This window comes from Mizuhopecten yessoensis, unplaced genomic scaffold (genome assembly GCF_002113885.1).
Source record: "Mizuhopecten yessoensis strain PY_sf001 unplaced genomic scaffold, ASM211388v2 scaffold4823, whole genome shotgun sequence".
In the NCBI taxonomy this organism is placed as follows: domain Eukaryota; kingdom Metazoa; phylum Mollusca; class Bivalvia; order Pectinida; family Pectinidae; genus Mizuhopecten; species Mizuhopecten yessoensis.
Window position 1 is genome coordinate 1,386,701 of NW_018405739.1, and position 16,036 is coordinate 1,402,736.

At 38.1% G+C, this 16,036-nt stretch overlaps 1 protein-coding gene and 1 long non-coding RNA gene across 4 annotated transcripts in view; one reads left to right on the plus strand and one right to left on the minus strand.

The window, feature by feature from the left end:
- The window catches only part of LOC110449836, a 17,723-nt gene extending 6,274 nt beyond the window's left edge, over positions 1-11,449 (plus strand). Inside the window, exons 3-4 of the long non-coding RNA XR_002462906.1 lie at positions 10,969-11,037; positions 11,369-11,449. This is a non-coding gene — a long non-coding RNA (uncharacterized LOC110449836). The remainder of the gene's footprint in view (positions 1-10,968; positions 11,038-11,368) is intronic.
- Positions 1-16,036, minus strand: part of LOC110449835 — a 45,315-nt gene that overhangs the window by 20,450 nt on the left and 8,829 nt on the right. The window contains exons 12-13 of one of the 3 annotated variants that reach the window (XM_021496963.1): positions 14,562-14,839; positions 12,753-12,909 (exon numbers count right to left, since the gene is read on the minus strand). In XM_021496963.1, the coding sequence (XP_021352638.1) occupies positions 12,753-12,909; positions 14,562-14,839 (435 nt within the window). The other 2 variants (XM_021496965.1, XM_021496964.1) reach the window with 2 other exon arrangements.

Consider the following 16,036-nt stretch of genomic DNA (forward strand, 5'->3'; position numbering starts at 1 on the left):
GGCATTTTGGTTATTCAGAAGAAGTTATTTAAAGGTTTTTTAAGACAATTGACCCCTGTGACCTTGAATATAATTGAAGGTCATTCATTTGAACAAACTTGGTAGCCCTTCACCCTAGCATACTACTGACCAAATATCATCTCCCTGGGCAGTTTGGTTATGAAGAAGTTGTTTAAAGTTTTTAACATATTTGACCCCTGTGACCTTGAAAATAGATGAAGGTCATTTATTTGAACAAACTTGGTAGCCCTTCATCCCAGTTTGCTTCTGGCCAGATATCATCACCCTAGGCCTTTCGGTTATTAAGAAGAAGCCGTTTAAAGTAAAATATTGACGCCGGACGACGGACGGACGACGAACGGACAGACCGACGGACGGAGGCATAAGCTCACTTGGCACTTCGTGCCAGGTGAGCTAATGAGAGTTGTGACAGGAGAGACAGAGACAAAGAAGAAATTACTGGAATGGGAAAAATATCTCTTATCACTAACAGATACTAGTACTGTAGCAACAAGCCTTCCTGCCCTGTATACCTGTTATCACAATGAGAGCCCTCCTCCCTTTATACCTGTAATCACAATGAAAGTCCTCCTTCCCTGTATACCTGTAATCACAATGAAAGTCCTCCTTCCCTGTATACCTGTCATCACAATGAAAGCCCACCTTTCCTGTATACCTGTCATCACAATGAAAACCCACCTTTCCTGTATACCTGTCATCACAATGAAAGCCTACCTTTCCTGTATACCTGTCATCACAATGAAAGCCCTCCTGCCCGGTATACCTGTCATCACAATGAAAGCCTACCTTTCCTGTATACCTGTCATCACAATGAAAACCCACCTTTCCTGTATACCTGTCATCACAATGAAAACCCACCTTTCCTGTATACCTGTCATCACAATGAAAACCCACCTTTCCTGTATACCTGTCATCACAATGAAAGCCTACCTTTCCTGTATACCTGTCATCACAATGAAAGCCCTCCTTCCCTGTATACATGTATTCTTAACAAAAACCCTTCGGCCCGGTATACCTGTAATCACAATGAAAGTCCTTCTTCCCTGTATACCTGTCATCTCAATGAAAGCCCTCCTGCCCAGTATACCTGTCATCACAATGAAAGCCCATCTTCCCTGTATACATGTATTCTTAACAAAAAAACTTCGGCCCGGTATACCTGTCATCACAATGAAAGCCCTCCTTCACTGTATACCTGTCATCACAATGAAAGTCCTTCTTCCCTGTATACCTGTAATCACAATGAAAGCCTGTCTTTCCTGTATACCTGTAATCACAAAGAAAGTCCTCCTTCCCTGTATACCTGACATCACAATAAAAACCAACCTTCCCTGTATACTAGGCCTGTCATCACAATGAAAGCCCTCCTTCCCTGTATACCTGTAATTACAATGAAAGCCCTCCTTCCCTGTATACCTGTAATCACAATGAAAGTCCTCCTTCCCTGTATACCTTTAATCCCAATGAGAGTCCTCCTTCCCTGTATACCTGTAATCACAATGAAAGTCCTCCTTTCCTGTATACCTGTAATCACAATGTTAGTCCTCCTTCCCTGTATACCTATTATCACAATGAAAGCCCTCCTTCCCTGTATACCTGTCATCACAATGAAAGCCCTCCTTCCCTGTATACCTATTATCACAATGAAAGCCCTCCTTCCCTGTATACCTATTATCACAATGAAAGCCCTCCTTCCCTGTATACCTATTATCACAATGAAAGCCCTCCTTCCCTGTATACCTATTATCACAATGAAAGCCCTCCTTCCCTGTATACCTATTATCACAATGAAAGCCCTCCTTCCCTGTATACCTATTATCACAATGAAAGCCCTCCTTCCCTGTATACCTATTATCACAATGAAAGCCCTCCTTCCCTGTATACCTATTATCACAATGAAAGCCCTCCTTCCCTGTATACCTATTATCACAATGAAAGCCCTCCTTCCCTGTATACCTATTATCACAATGAAAGCCCTCCTTCCCTGTATACCTATTATCACAATGAAAGCCCTCCTTCCCTGTATACCTATTATCACAATGAAAGCCCTCCTTCCCTGTATACCTATTATCACAATGAAAGCCCTCCTTCCCTGTATACCTATTATCACAATGAAAGCCCTCCTTCCCTGTATACCTATTATCACAATGAAAGCCCTCCTTCCCTGTATACCTATTATCACAATGAAAGCCCTCCTTCCCTGTATACCTATTATCACAATGAAAGCCCTCCTTCCCTGTATACCTATTATCACAATGAAAGCCCTCCTTCCCTGTATACCTATTATCACAATGAAAGCCCTCCTTCCCTGTATACCTATTATCACAATGAAAGCCCTCCTTCCCTGTATACCTATTATCACAATGAAAGCCCTCCTTCCCTGTATACCTATTATCACAATGAAAGCCCTCCTTCCCTGTATACCTATTATCACAATGAAAGCCCTCCTTCCCTGTATACCTATTATCACAATGAAAGCCCTCCTTCCCTGTATACCTATTATCACAATGAAAGCCCTCCTTCCCTGTATACCTATTATCACAATGAAAGCCCTCCTTCCCTGTATACCTATTATCACAATGAAAGCCCTCCTTCCCTGTATACCTATTATCACAATGAAAGCCCTCCTTCCCTGTATACCTATTATCACAATGAAAGCCCTCCTTCCCTGTATACCTATTATCACAATGAAAGCCCTCCTTCCCTGTATACCTATTATCACAATGAAAGCCCTCCTTCCCTGTATACCTATTATCACAATGAAAGCCCTCCTTCCCTGTATACCTATTATCACAATGAAAGCCCTCCTTCCCTGTATACCTATTATCACAATGAAAGCCCTCCTTCCCTGTATACCTATTATCACAATGAAAGCCCTCCTTCCCTGTATACCTATTATCACAATGAAAGCCCTCCTTCCCTGTATACCTATTATCACAATGAAAGCCCTCCTTCCCTGTATACCTATTATCACAATGAAAGCCCTCCTTCCCTGTATACCTATTATCACAATGAAAGCCCTCCTTCCCTGTATACCTATTATCACAATGAAAGCCCTCCTTCCCTGTATACCTATTATCACAATGAAAGCCCTCCTTCCCTGTATACCTATTATCACAATGAAAGCCCTCCTTCCCTGTATACCTATTATCACAATGAAAGCCCTCCTTCCCTGTATACCTATTATCACAATGAAAGCCCTCCTTCCCTGTATACCTATTATCACAATGAAAGCCCTCCTTCCCTGTATACCTATTATCACAATGAAAGCCCTCCTTCCCTGTATACCTGTTATCACAATGAAAGCCCTCCTTCCCTGTATACCTATTATCACAATGAAAGCCCTCCTTCCCTGTATACCTATTATCACAATGAAAGCCCTCCTTCCCTGTATACCTATTATCACAATGAAAGCCCTCCTTCCCTGTATACCTGTTATCACAATGAAAGCCCTCCTTCCCTGTATACCTGTCATCACAATGAAAGCCCTCCTTCCCTGTATACCTGTCATCACAATGAAAGCCCTCCTTCCCTGTATACCTGTCATCACAATGAAAGCCCTCCTTCCCTGTATACCTGTCATCACAATGAAAGCCCTCCTTCCCTGTATACCTGTCATCACAATGAAAGCCCTCCTTCCCTGTATACCTGTCATCACAATGAAAGCCCTCCTTCCCTGTATACCTGTCATCACAATGAAAGCCCTCCTTCCCTGTATACCTGTCATCACAATGAAAGCCCTCCTTCCCTGTATACCTGTCATCACAATGAAAGCCCTCCTTCCCTGTATACTTGTAAGATATATACTGTAGTAATGGTGCAGTATGCCAGGACTGATTCACATTACCTTGTTGTCCAACAATAAACTTCATTGACATGCAATGATGATGGATTGATAGATGTGTGGGATTAGTCTCGGTCATAGGTCTGACATACCAAACAAACCACTGACATTCTCACACACATAGGACTAGTACCAGATAGTTTGTATAAAGCAGCCTTAGGTTGGTCTCATTTTACCACAAAAATACCCTGGTCCTGAACACAGTAGCTTCAACAGTTAGGGCAAAGACTATAACAAAAACCTTGATACAACAGCAGCAGGCAAAGCTCAGACGTATCAAACACCTTCATATTAGTCATAGGCAGGCTCACCAATATCACACACCCAGATATAACAGTTATAAAGGCAGGCTCACCTATATCTATATCACACACCCAGATATAACAGTTATATAGGCAGGCTCACCTATATCACACACCCAGATATAACAGTTATATAGGCAGGCTCACCTATATCACACACCCAGATATAACAGTTATATAGGCAGGCTCACCTATATCACACACCCAGATATAACAGTTATATAGGCAGGCTCACCTATATCACACACCCAAATATAACAGTTATAAAGGCATGCTCACCTATATCACACACCAGGATATAACAGTTATATAGGCATGCTCACCTATATCACACACCAGAATATAACAGTTATATAGGCAGGGTCACCTTTATCACACACCAATATATAACAGTTATAAAGGCAGGCTGGCCTATATCTATATCACACACCCAGATATAACAGTTATATAGGCAGGCTCACCTATATCACACACCCAGATATAACAGTTATATAGACAGGCTCACCTATATCACACACCCGGATATAACAGTTATATAGGCAGGCTCACCTATATCACACACCCAAATATAACAGTTATATAGGCAGGCTCACCAAAATCGCACACACAGATATAACAGTTATATAGGCAGGCTCACCTATATCACACACCCAGATATAACAGTCATAGGCAGGCCCACCTATATCACACACCCTGATATAACAGTAATAGGCAGACCCACAAATATCACACACCCTGATATAACAGTCTTAGGCAGGCCCACCTATATCATACACCCTGATATAACAGTAATAGGCAGGCCCACAAATATCACACACCCTGATATAACAGTAATAGGCAGACCCANCGCCAAATATCATTACCCTAGCCCTTTTGGTTACTGAGGAGAAGTTGTTTAAAGTAAAAAGTTGACGCNTAGTAATAGGCAGACCCACAAAAATCACACACCCTGATACAAGTTATAAGCATGCCTCACCTAAACCAAAAATCTTGACATAACACTCATAGGCATACCTCACCTAAACCGAACCCCTTGATATATAACAAAAATAGGCAGACCTCACCTTAACCAAACATTGGTATTTTGTACCAGGGGGGCATTATATATAGAAATGCAATAAGGGTATCATTACCTTATAGATGTAAAACATTCACTCCAAATTGTTTTTATCCATTTTTCATTGACAACAAGAAACCGCACCGTAATACCCTTAATATTTTTTTCTAGTTAACGAATTGAAAATCAGAAGTATTTTTTTTATACCATATCTCAAAGTCAAAATAGTGAAAATAAATATAAAATTGTGAGTTTCATGTGAAAGTTCTGAATATAAAAAATGTTATTGTAACCTATATCACATAAAATTCATCTATATAATTTCCTTCAGATAAGATATCATTTTGTGTTTGCGTGATGATGGGTCATCCCTCTAGAACATTCACATGCTGAACAGGATCCTGCACGATCCCATGACCTCTGACAATTTATAAACATCATGACTGATAAAACAACATCCGATGTATTAATTACTCAATAAGGAATGACCAGCAACCAGACATGACATGTTGTTAATTATAAGAAAACCTTATCAAACCTAAAACAACCGGTCTGTGTAGATACTCATATAAATAAATACTGTTTTCCTGTATAAAGGGCCAGGCAGTGGAAAAGATAATGTCTCTTGTTAATATGGTCATAAATTGGTGTTTCTCAGAGCCACACGATGTCCCCACTATCAGTGAGTGAGCAGTTTCCTGTTTAAAATTATCAAGTACATGTATGTAACTTAACAACTCGGAAGTGTAACCTCTCTCACAAACAAAATTATAAAAAAAAAGAGTGCGGCGACTTTTGATACGTACAATAGTGACCTTTACACTTCATGAAATGGTTTATCACATAAGTAGGATGATGTTATATATAAAGTTTCATTAAACATGCCTTAATTGTAAATGCATCTGTAGTTGGGAAGAATATAGCTTAGACAATAAGAGTTGTTTTAGTTATGCTTTAATTATAACTGTGTACTTTTGACATCATAGGGATTAAAAATTTTAAACTGCTCATCTGTTAATGCAGGCAATATCATTAGTAATTTAACAGGTGCTAATTTTGATTTGCTTTTACAGTATGCAGGACACTGGCATTGCTAATCAGACCATGGTCCCAATTGTAGGATAAAAATTAACTTAAATGAATATAATAGTCCTTTAATACCTCGGCAATCTACATGGATAAATACCACAGCTCTTTATTCCATGGTCTTGACAAGCCATTGGACAGATTTCCAATCTACATGAAACATCATGGCTCGCTATTTCAGGCCCTTAACAAGCCATTGGACAGATTTCTAACCTACATGAAATATCATGTCTCTCTATTTCATGGTCTTAACAAGCCATTGGACAGATTTCCAATCTACATGAAATATCATGTCTCTCTATAGCTATTTCATGGTCTTAACAAGCCATTTGACAGATTTCTAACCTACATGAAATATCATGTCTCTCTATTTCATGGCCTTAACATGTACAAGGCATTGGACAGATTTCCAATCTACATGAAATATCATGGCTCCCTATTTCATGGCCTTAACAAGCCATTGGACAGATTTCCAATCTACATGAAACATCATGGATCGCTATTTCATGGCCTTAACATGTACAAGCCATTTGACAGATTTCCAATCTACATGAAATATCATGGCTCCCTATTTCATGGCCTTAACATGTACAAGCCATTGGACAGATTTCCAATCTACATGAAATATCATGGCTCGCTATTTCATGGCCTTAACATGTACAAGCCATTGGACAGATTTCCAATCTACATGAAACATCATGGATCGCTATTTCATGGCCTTAACATGTACAAGCCATTTGACAGATTTCCAATCTACATGAAATATCATGGCTCCCTATTTCATGGCCTTAACATGTACAAGCCATTGGACAGATTTCCAATCTACATGAAACATCATGGCTCGCTATTTCATGTCCTTAACATGTACAAGCCATTGGACAGATTTCCAATCTACATGAAATATCATGTCTCTCTATCTCATGGTCTTAACAAGCCATTGGACAGATTTCCAATCTACATGAAATATCATGTCTCGCTATTTAATGGTCTTAACAAGCCATTGGACAGATTTCTAACCTACATGAAATATCATGGCTCGCTATTTCATGGTCTTAACAAGCCATTGGACAGATTTCTAACCTACATGAAATATCATGTCTCTCTATTTCATGGCCTTAACATGTACAAGCCATTTGACAGATTTCCAATCTACATGAAATATCATGGCTCGCTATTTCATGGTCTTAACAAGCCATTTGACAGATTTCTAACCTACATGAAATATCATGTCTCTCTATTTCATGGCCTTAACATGTACAAGGCATTGGACAGATTTCCAATCTACATGAAATATCATGTCTCTCTATCTCATGGTCTTAACAAGCCATTGGACAGATTTCCAATCTACATGAAACATCATGGCTCGCTATTTCATGTCCTTAACATGTACAAGCCATTGGACAGATTTCCAATCTACATGAAATATCATGGCTCCCTATTTCATGGCCTTAACAAGCCATTGGACAGATTTCCAATATACATGAAATATCATGTCTCTCTATTTCATGGCCTTAACATGTACAAGGCATTGGACAGATTTCCAATCTACATGAAATATCATGGCTCCCTATTTCATGGCCTTAACAAGCCATTGGACAGATTTCCAATATACATGAAATATCATGTCTCTCTATTTCATGGCCTTAACATGTACAAGGCATTGGACAGATTTCCAATCTACATGAAATATCATGGCTCGCTATTTCATGGTCTTAACAAGCCATTGGACAGATTTCATCCTGTGACGTTAACTTATTTTATGGTCAACCATTTGAACAAAGTTGACAGCCCTTTAACCCAGTATGCCAATTCAAGTTCAAGGTCACAGCAATAGGTCAATGGTCCAATCATTGCAGTGATAATAAGGATACTACCTAATGAACTGCGTATAGCTTTATATGACAGAACTCTCTATGTTGAGTACCATTTAAGATCTGTACATTCCCTTAAGGTCAGGGTCACAGCAAAAGGTCAAAAGTCAAGTTGCTGTAAAGTGTGTCCTGCCTTAACATTTGAATTGTTGAGCACTTGTTAAAACTTGATAGATTTGTGTATTAGGCCTTACAGGTACATGCATGTTGCATATTATACACAGTTCTGTGTGGCCAAGGTCAATGTTACAGAAAACTTCATACATTCATAGTGTTTGTACTTATCAAGTTACCTGCAAGATCAAATGCTCAGCTGGAAGAATAGCTTTAAATTTATGAGATGTGTCTGATATGGCACATTGTGTTTTATGATAATACTGAAATTTATGGAGATCCATAAAATAATGTTAAGCAGTTCAGCTGTTCTGATCTGCATAAACATGGAAACAATTTGATCTTTGCTTTGACCTCTAACAATGATTTTGATGTTAAGGATATGGACCCGTGTATTGTTTACTTAGGAAGTATGTAACACACTGGTCAATCGTATTACACACATATAAGAAATTTAATCAAATAATGTTCAGAAATGTATGATAAAGTATATTGCATCATGATGGATCAAGGTATCAATATAAAGTTGGTCATATAAGGTCATGGTCCAAGGGAGGATTCATGCATCCTTGTGTTAATGAGAACAAGCACCTGTCGGTATAGGAGGTCAATACACTGATAGGTAATTATGATCTCCTGTTGAGTCAGACTATGACAGTCGCTAGCAATCTGACATGATGACAGGAAAAATAATAACACTTCCCCTGAGGCAGTCATCCCCGCCCCTGTGTACATGTTAATTACTGGGGAGGTTAGACCTGTCCAAATACCTGTTATCTGGACATGTAATGGGAGTGTTGTACATCACTACATGTCACAGGGCACTCCCACCCGTGAAATTCTACAGACAGCATGCTTATTAGGTTGTAGTGATGGGACATGAAATGTAATGCCATGATAAGGAAACTGGTAGATGTCTTAAGATTCTGATAACACACCAACCAGTACGGTAGATATCACTAGGTTCTGACAACACACCATTCAGTACGGTAGATATCACTAGGTTCTGATAACACACCAACCAGTATGGTAGAAATCACTAGGTTCTGATAACACACCAACCAGTACGGCAGATATCACTAGGTCCTGATAACACACCATTCAGTACGGTAGATATCACTAGGTTCTGATAACCCACCAACCAGTACGGTAGATATCACTAGGTTCTGATAACATACCAACCTGCAGTATGGTAGATATCACTAGGTTCTGATAACAAACCAACCAGTACGGTAGATATCACTAGGTTCTGATAACACTTACCAGTACGATAGATATCACTAGGTTCTGATAACACTTACCAGTACGGTAGATATCACTAGGTTCTGACATCCACTAGCCAGTCAGCTATTAATCACAGATGTTGGTACTAAAGCCAGGAAAGTAAATCTCATTATATCCGGGACACAGGTTTGGGACTTTCAAAACTTAGGAACCTTTACAGTAAGTGTTTCATATATGACGAAATCCTAAGTAGTCAAACTGGTTAAGTGATGGTTAGCCAGGCATGTAAATATGTGGTAATGCTAATCTTCCAAAAAAATCAATCTCACTGACGTCACATCAGTAGGAAATAGAACACTAACTGTGACACGCCTCAATGAAAACTGATTATTCAGCATAACAATCAATACATTTACTCTTGTTTTGACTTCTAGACATCCAGTATTAGAAACTATCATCAGTTTCAGTGCCTGCATTCCACTACCAGTATTGAATAATGACTTTATACTTAACACATATCCTTATTAAACAGTAGAAGGTAACAATCACAACAGCATGAGGATAGGTTGCTTCAATTTATTAAGTATCTGTCGACCGGTTTCGCCCTTTGGTGGGCTTCTTCAGGAAGGATAAAGGACCCTCAGATCCACCCAGGTAACAACGAACGCGTTGGCTCTACTCCCTGCACCTCTCCTTATTAAACATATACAGCAGCACTTCCTCACCCTGTTTTTCTGTAATCAATTCATGATGAGGACTTGGAAGAATTTTCACTTCTTGTTTAAGATTTTTATTGCAGTAAAAATATGTGATTTTACACATCATAAATATGAATTCATTCACAGAATTTCATCATTTTTTTGTAGGTGAATAACGAAGTGCTCGTTTGAGCCAGCTATTGCATGTACAACAAAAATCAATCTAAAGCCGCCTAGTAAAATGTAAATCAGCCGATATAATTAATCAGAAATTGATCAGTTGTTACAAACCAAAAATAACCAATCAATGATGATGAAAATCTTTACCAATTCCAACACTACGCGTGACATCATATCATGTATCAACTTGATAAAGTCATTAAGAGATACTGTTACTTCAATCATATAGTTTGAATGTAATGAATAATAAGCTTTATGACCTACTCATAGCTCTCAAACCCCCTCATTAGGAGGGAGACTCCCTCATTTTGACCAAAATTTACCAATCTCCCTCAAAACTCCCTCATTCAAGTCCAAACTCACACAAACTCAAAATCTAAATTCTGTGGTCAAATGATCTCCTAGTTACTGCAGGGTGTGTTTAATGATCATAACAGGTGAGTCTGAATATATTGTCAAATTGATAGATACGATCATACTAGTTAATTCTTGATTCGTTATTAGCTGTCGGTATATATATACTGCGTCATTTTACTTGTATTTTATATATACGTGTTTCTTTGTCATACAGAAATTACGAGTACACGTAATAACCTCGGATAATTCCGTACGACTTCAAATGGCCCTGTTCCACAAATAGGTACAGTTTTCTATTTTAAACTTATAGTAATGTATTGATGAATGTATTTTATTGTACTCTTTGTATATTTATTAAGTAACCTCCGTACCAATAAATACTGAGCTAAGATAAGATTTACATCATATGTTCAATATTACATGTGTATAAATATCAGTAAATATAATGTAAATCTAGATGTAATATAACTTTTATAACTTATAGAACTATAATCTTACATGTAACATTTCAAGATAACTTCTTGTAAATTCAGTGTGCTACATGTATATGTGCGTTATGAATGAGTTGTAGATCCCATACATATATCTGAAATGTAATTATTATATGATTGCAGGGTTTAATCATTTATGTCTAAGGAATGGGAACTACGCACAATAAATCGTGAAGAACTCTCACAGTGTTTGTTGATGTTTATCTACAAAATTCACCACTGCTACAAAATGAATGCTTTTTGGAGTTTTTTTGATACATACATGTACAATGGGAAAGATAAATTGAGCAAAGAAGTTATAGTCATGTTTCACACACTTTTTCACTCATTGGAAAAGTGGAATGAATGGGATCTGCCTCAATGGAGGTTTCAGAGATTGACACCTATGCAGGCTTCTGGTATTTCATAAGACAACAATTAAAAACTTCACTGCATGACACCTTAAAAACATCACATTTTTTAATGGTTCATATATTGCCATCAACAATTTAGATCACTTTGTACAGCTTTGCTTTTTCCTGCTAGAATCAACAGAGTTATCTCCCTTCACCCCACTTATCAGCTGATATATTTATATAAGTCGGACTAGTACTAAACGACTCGTTAAACTGTTAACAATTTTGTGAAGCCAATGGTTACATCCATCATTTTGTTTTAATTTGAATCATGATTTAACATCTGAATCAGCCTCTAGACATCTTGTGAAATTCCTTTTTCTGATTTCCCCTTGTGATACTGTTATAAGGACATTATCAACATGAATATATATGTCTCTTATCTATTTATCTGTGGATGATTCTATACAGAAGAAATGACTTGCCAGCAGGGCCCTGGTGTTATAGTAAACTAATGCCATTCTTATCCATCTATCTTTTTCCATTGTTAAACTAACAATCCGTGTATACAGGAACTGTATAAGTTATAAATAAATCATTAGTTAGGATTGTAAACTGGACAAATTTCAGTCTTCAGTCACTTGAAAAATCTTCCGATCAAGTAACCGGTTAGTTGGTCTATTTGTTAATGAAATAATATATGATAATAACTACAGTGTATCTTCAGCAAACATACTTTCAAAACGTATTACATATTAGCCCGATAGTTCAATCACCTATTTCAAGCCTTCAACCACAAACAGGAAATACATGTTACCTCAATTAACATACTTTTATGAACAACATCGGGCAGAATAAAAAAATAAATATGTACTTAAAAGCATGTTCTATCTTGCAAAGTTGGCATTGCACATCTTTGCATTGCGGCTCCGTTTAAAAATATATTTGGGCTTTTTATGCAGTTGTCAGCATCTCTTTGTTAATCTTTACTGAAGAGTACAAAAACATCACTAACAGGTCAGTCTGAAAACTCTCTAGCTTGGACACATCATAAAGTTGGTATGAGAAAATAAAAATGTGTCTTCCCTATGAGAAAGTGGGCAATAAGAGGGTCAGACAGGAAGGCAAGATTTTATATCTACAACATTGTTTAGTATGAATAACAAACTAACCTGAGCTGTTGTTTCTTCCTCCTGAGGACATTGGCCAGCTGTAAGCTGTCTGACCCAGCACCTAGTCGCCTGTACTTGGTCCAGTTGGTCACACCCTCACGCTGCCTCTGTAGCGACCGCAGTACAGCGGTCAGGTTGTACATTACAGTGTCATTATCTTAAAATAGAGTAAAAGAAACCAACATTAAAATTACTTGGCATAAAAAAAATCCTTGCATTTCTTTCTATTACTAGAGCAATTTAACCAGTCACCACTTTTATTTAATATTGCAGTAATAATAGTTGAGAGTTGTCAATTAGTACAATCATGTATGTCGTAGAACAAGTTCCATAGGGGACTAATAGTCTAGTATATGTAGGTGTGGGGATTATGGAAATCATACACTCAAGGATAGAACTTACACGTACATGTACTTCATACACAAAATAAAGAATGCTTTCCTTGCTAGCCTCTCAGCTATAATGAGATATCACTATAAAATGTGACATACTTTCTTTTTTTTGTAATTTTTTTTTCACAATATGAAGATCATGGTGATCAAGATATCCTACACCCCAATGTGACACGTTTCCTACAAGGGATGACCACAGGTACGAGAGAATATGGTATCATATCTAATCTCTTATTGTAAAAAATGTAGCAAACCAAAGTCCAAGTTACAAATATAATTATCCATATCTGGCAAAGCAATTGCTGTAATATCGCAAATTTCATTGATAAACCTGTATTTACCTTCCTAGGAAAAGACAGCTCACAACCGCTATTACCAGGTATTCTGAAAACCTCATCATCACTTCGTGCAGTGTAACCAGGGTCACATCATCAATTTTGCTGATGACACAGTGCATTGGGTTCACCATTAAAATTTATTTAATGACCATTTAAAATTATTCATTCATCTAATGACCTAAAATTTATCTTTAATGGTAGGAATGAGTGTGAGAAAATAGTATAATCAACTACTCTTGTGTGATGCAGACGAAAAATCTGAACCCTCAGAATAAGATTTTTGAAGTTTAGCACTTGGCAAAGTCTTGTGCTCAATTTAAAATAAGAGATCCCAGAAGGATCTTGGCTTTCACCATTGTACCATCTCATTGGTTTATGTCAGTTTGATCATTTCTCTTCTTTTCTTTTATCTGTTTGATCAAGCCATGTAAACAGTAAATGCACTGTTTCATGTATTTACTAGTACAGTTCTTTAAATGTTAAGAGAAATAGATTTAATCACTACAATATCAGAAAGATCTCATTAGTACTTCCTGTGGTCATCTTGTTTTTATGATCACTCTCCAAAGTAAACATGCACAACTACAGACCAAGGGGAACCTACGTATCAAAATTGAATAAGATCCCTCCGAAACTTCATGAGAAAAAACGATAGCAAACATTCAGTGTCAAAATCCAAGATGGCTGTCTGTCGGCCATTTTGTTAACCTGATCAGTCTCAAAAGTTAACATGCACAACTACAGACCAAGGGGATTCTTCATATCAAATTTGAGAAAGATCCCTCCTGGACTTTCTGAGAAATAGCGATAACAAGAATTGTTTAAGGATGGACAACGGACGAACCACGGACGAAGGGTGATTTAAATAGCCCACCATCATCAGGTGATGGTGGGCTAAAAATCTTATCCTTTGGTTGAAATTTTCTGTCAACATCACACAGGAATGAAGATTCTATGGTGCTATATCTTAAGACTAGAAATATATATGCTGGTCTAGTATTCTTGTATTCAAGGAGAGAGGAGGAAACAGAGATGCAATTTACATTATAGAATAACACATATACTATCATCTGACTTACAGGGATAAAGTTGAAGGCTGAGTCTGATGTAGTGTAAGGCATCTTTATAATTTTGACACCGTGACTTGGCTACCCCTAAATGGTTGTAAACCTGGGCAGCTGTATGTCTGATAGACAGCAATGGACAGCCTCCACTGTGGGGTGAAGAGCGACAGGGGACTGCAGTGCCATCCGAGTCGATTCTTTTTCTTTTGCTATAAGGTTGTGAGCCAGCATCAGTATCCTGTGAGGACAGAGTATTACTGTCTATGGTTAAGGATGACAGGGGTTCTAATGACCTGAAACAGGAAAACAACAACAGAAACATGTATTACAGCCAAGGATGACAGGGGTTCTAATGACCTGAATCAGGGAAACAACAACAGCAACATGTATTACAGGCAAGGGTGACAGGGGTTCTAATGACCTGAAACAGAGAAACAACAACAGCAACATGTATTACAGACAAGGTTGACAGGGGTTCTAATGACCTGAATTAGGGAAACAACAACAGCAACATGTATTACAGACAAGGTTGACAGCGGCTCTAATGACCTGAAACAGGAAAACAACAACAGCAACATGTATAACAGCCAAGGATGACAGGGGTTCTAATGACCTGAAACAGGAAAACAACAACAGCATCATGTATTACAGGCAAGGTTGACAGCGGTTCTAATGACCTGAAACAGGAAAACAACAACAGCAACATGTATTACAGACAAGGTTGACAGGGGTTCTAATGACCTGAAACAGGAAAACAACAACAGCAACATGTATTACAGACAAGGTTGACAGGGGTTCTAATGACCTGAAACAGGAAAACAACAACAGCAACATGTATTACAGACAAGGTTGACAGGGGTTCTAATGACCTGAAACAGGAAAACAACAACAGCAACATGTATTACAGACAAGGTTGACAGGGGTTCTAATGACCTGAAACAGGAAAACAACAACAGCAACATGTATTACAGACAAGGTTGACAGGGGTTCTAATGACCTGAAACAGGAAAACAACAACAGCAACATGTATTACAGACAAGGTTGACAGGGGTTCTAATGACCTGAAACAGGAAAACAACAACAGCAACATGTATTACAGACAAGGTTGACAGGGGTTCTAATGACCTGAAACAGGAAAACAACAACAGCAACGTGTATTACAGACAAGGTTGACAGGGGTTCTAATGACCTGAAACAGTAAAACAACAACAGCAACATGTATTACAGACAAGGATGACAGGGGTTCTAATGACCTGAAACAGGAAAACAACAACAGCAACATGTATTACAGACAAGGTTGACAGGGGTTCTAATGACCTGAAACAGGAAAACAACAACAGCAACATGTATTACAGACAAGGTTGACAGGGGTTCTAATGACCTGAAACAGTAAAACAACAACAGCAACATGTATTACAGACAAGGTTGACAGGGGTTTTAATGACCTTAAACAGGGAAACAACAACAGCAACGTGTATTACAGGGGGAAA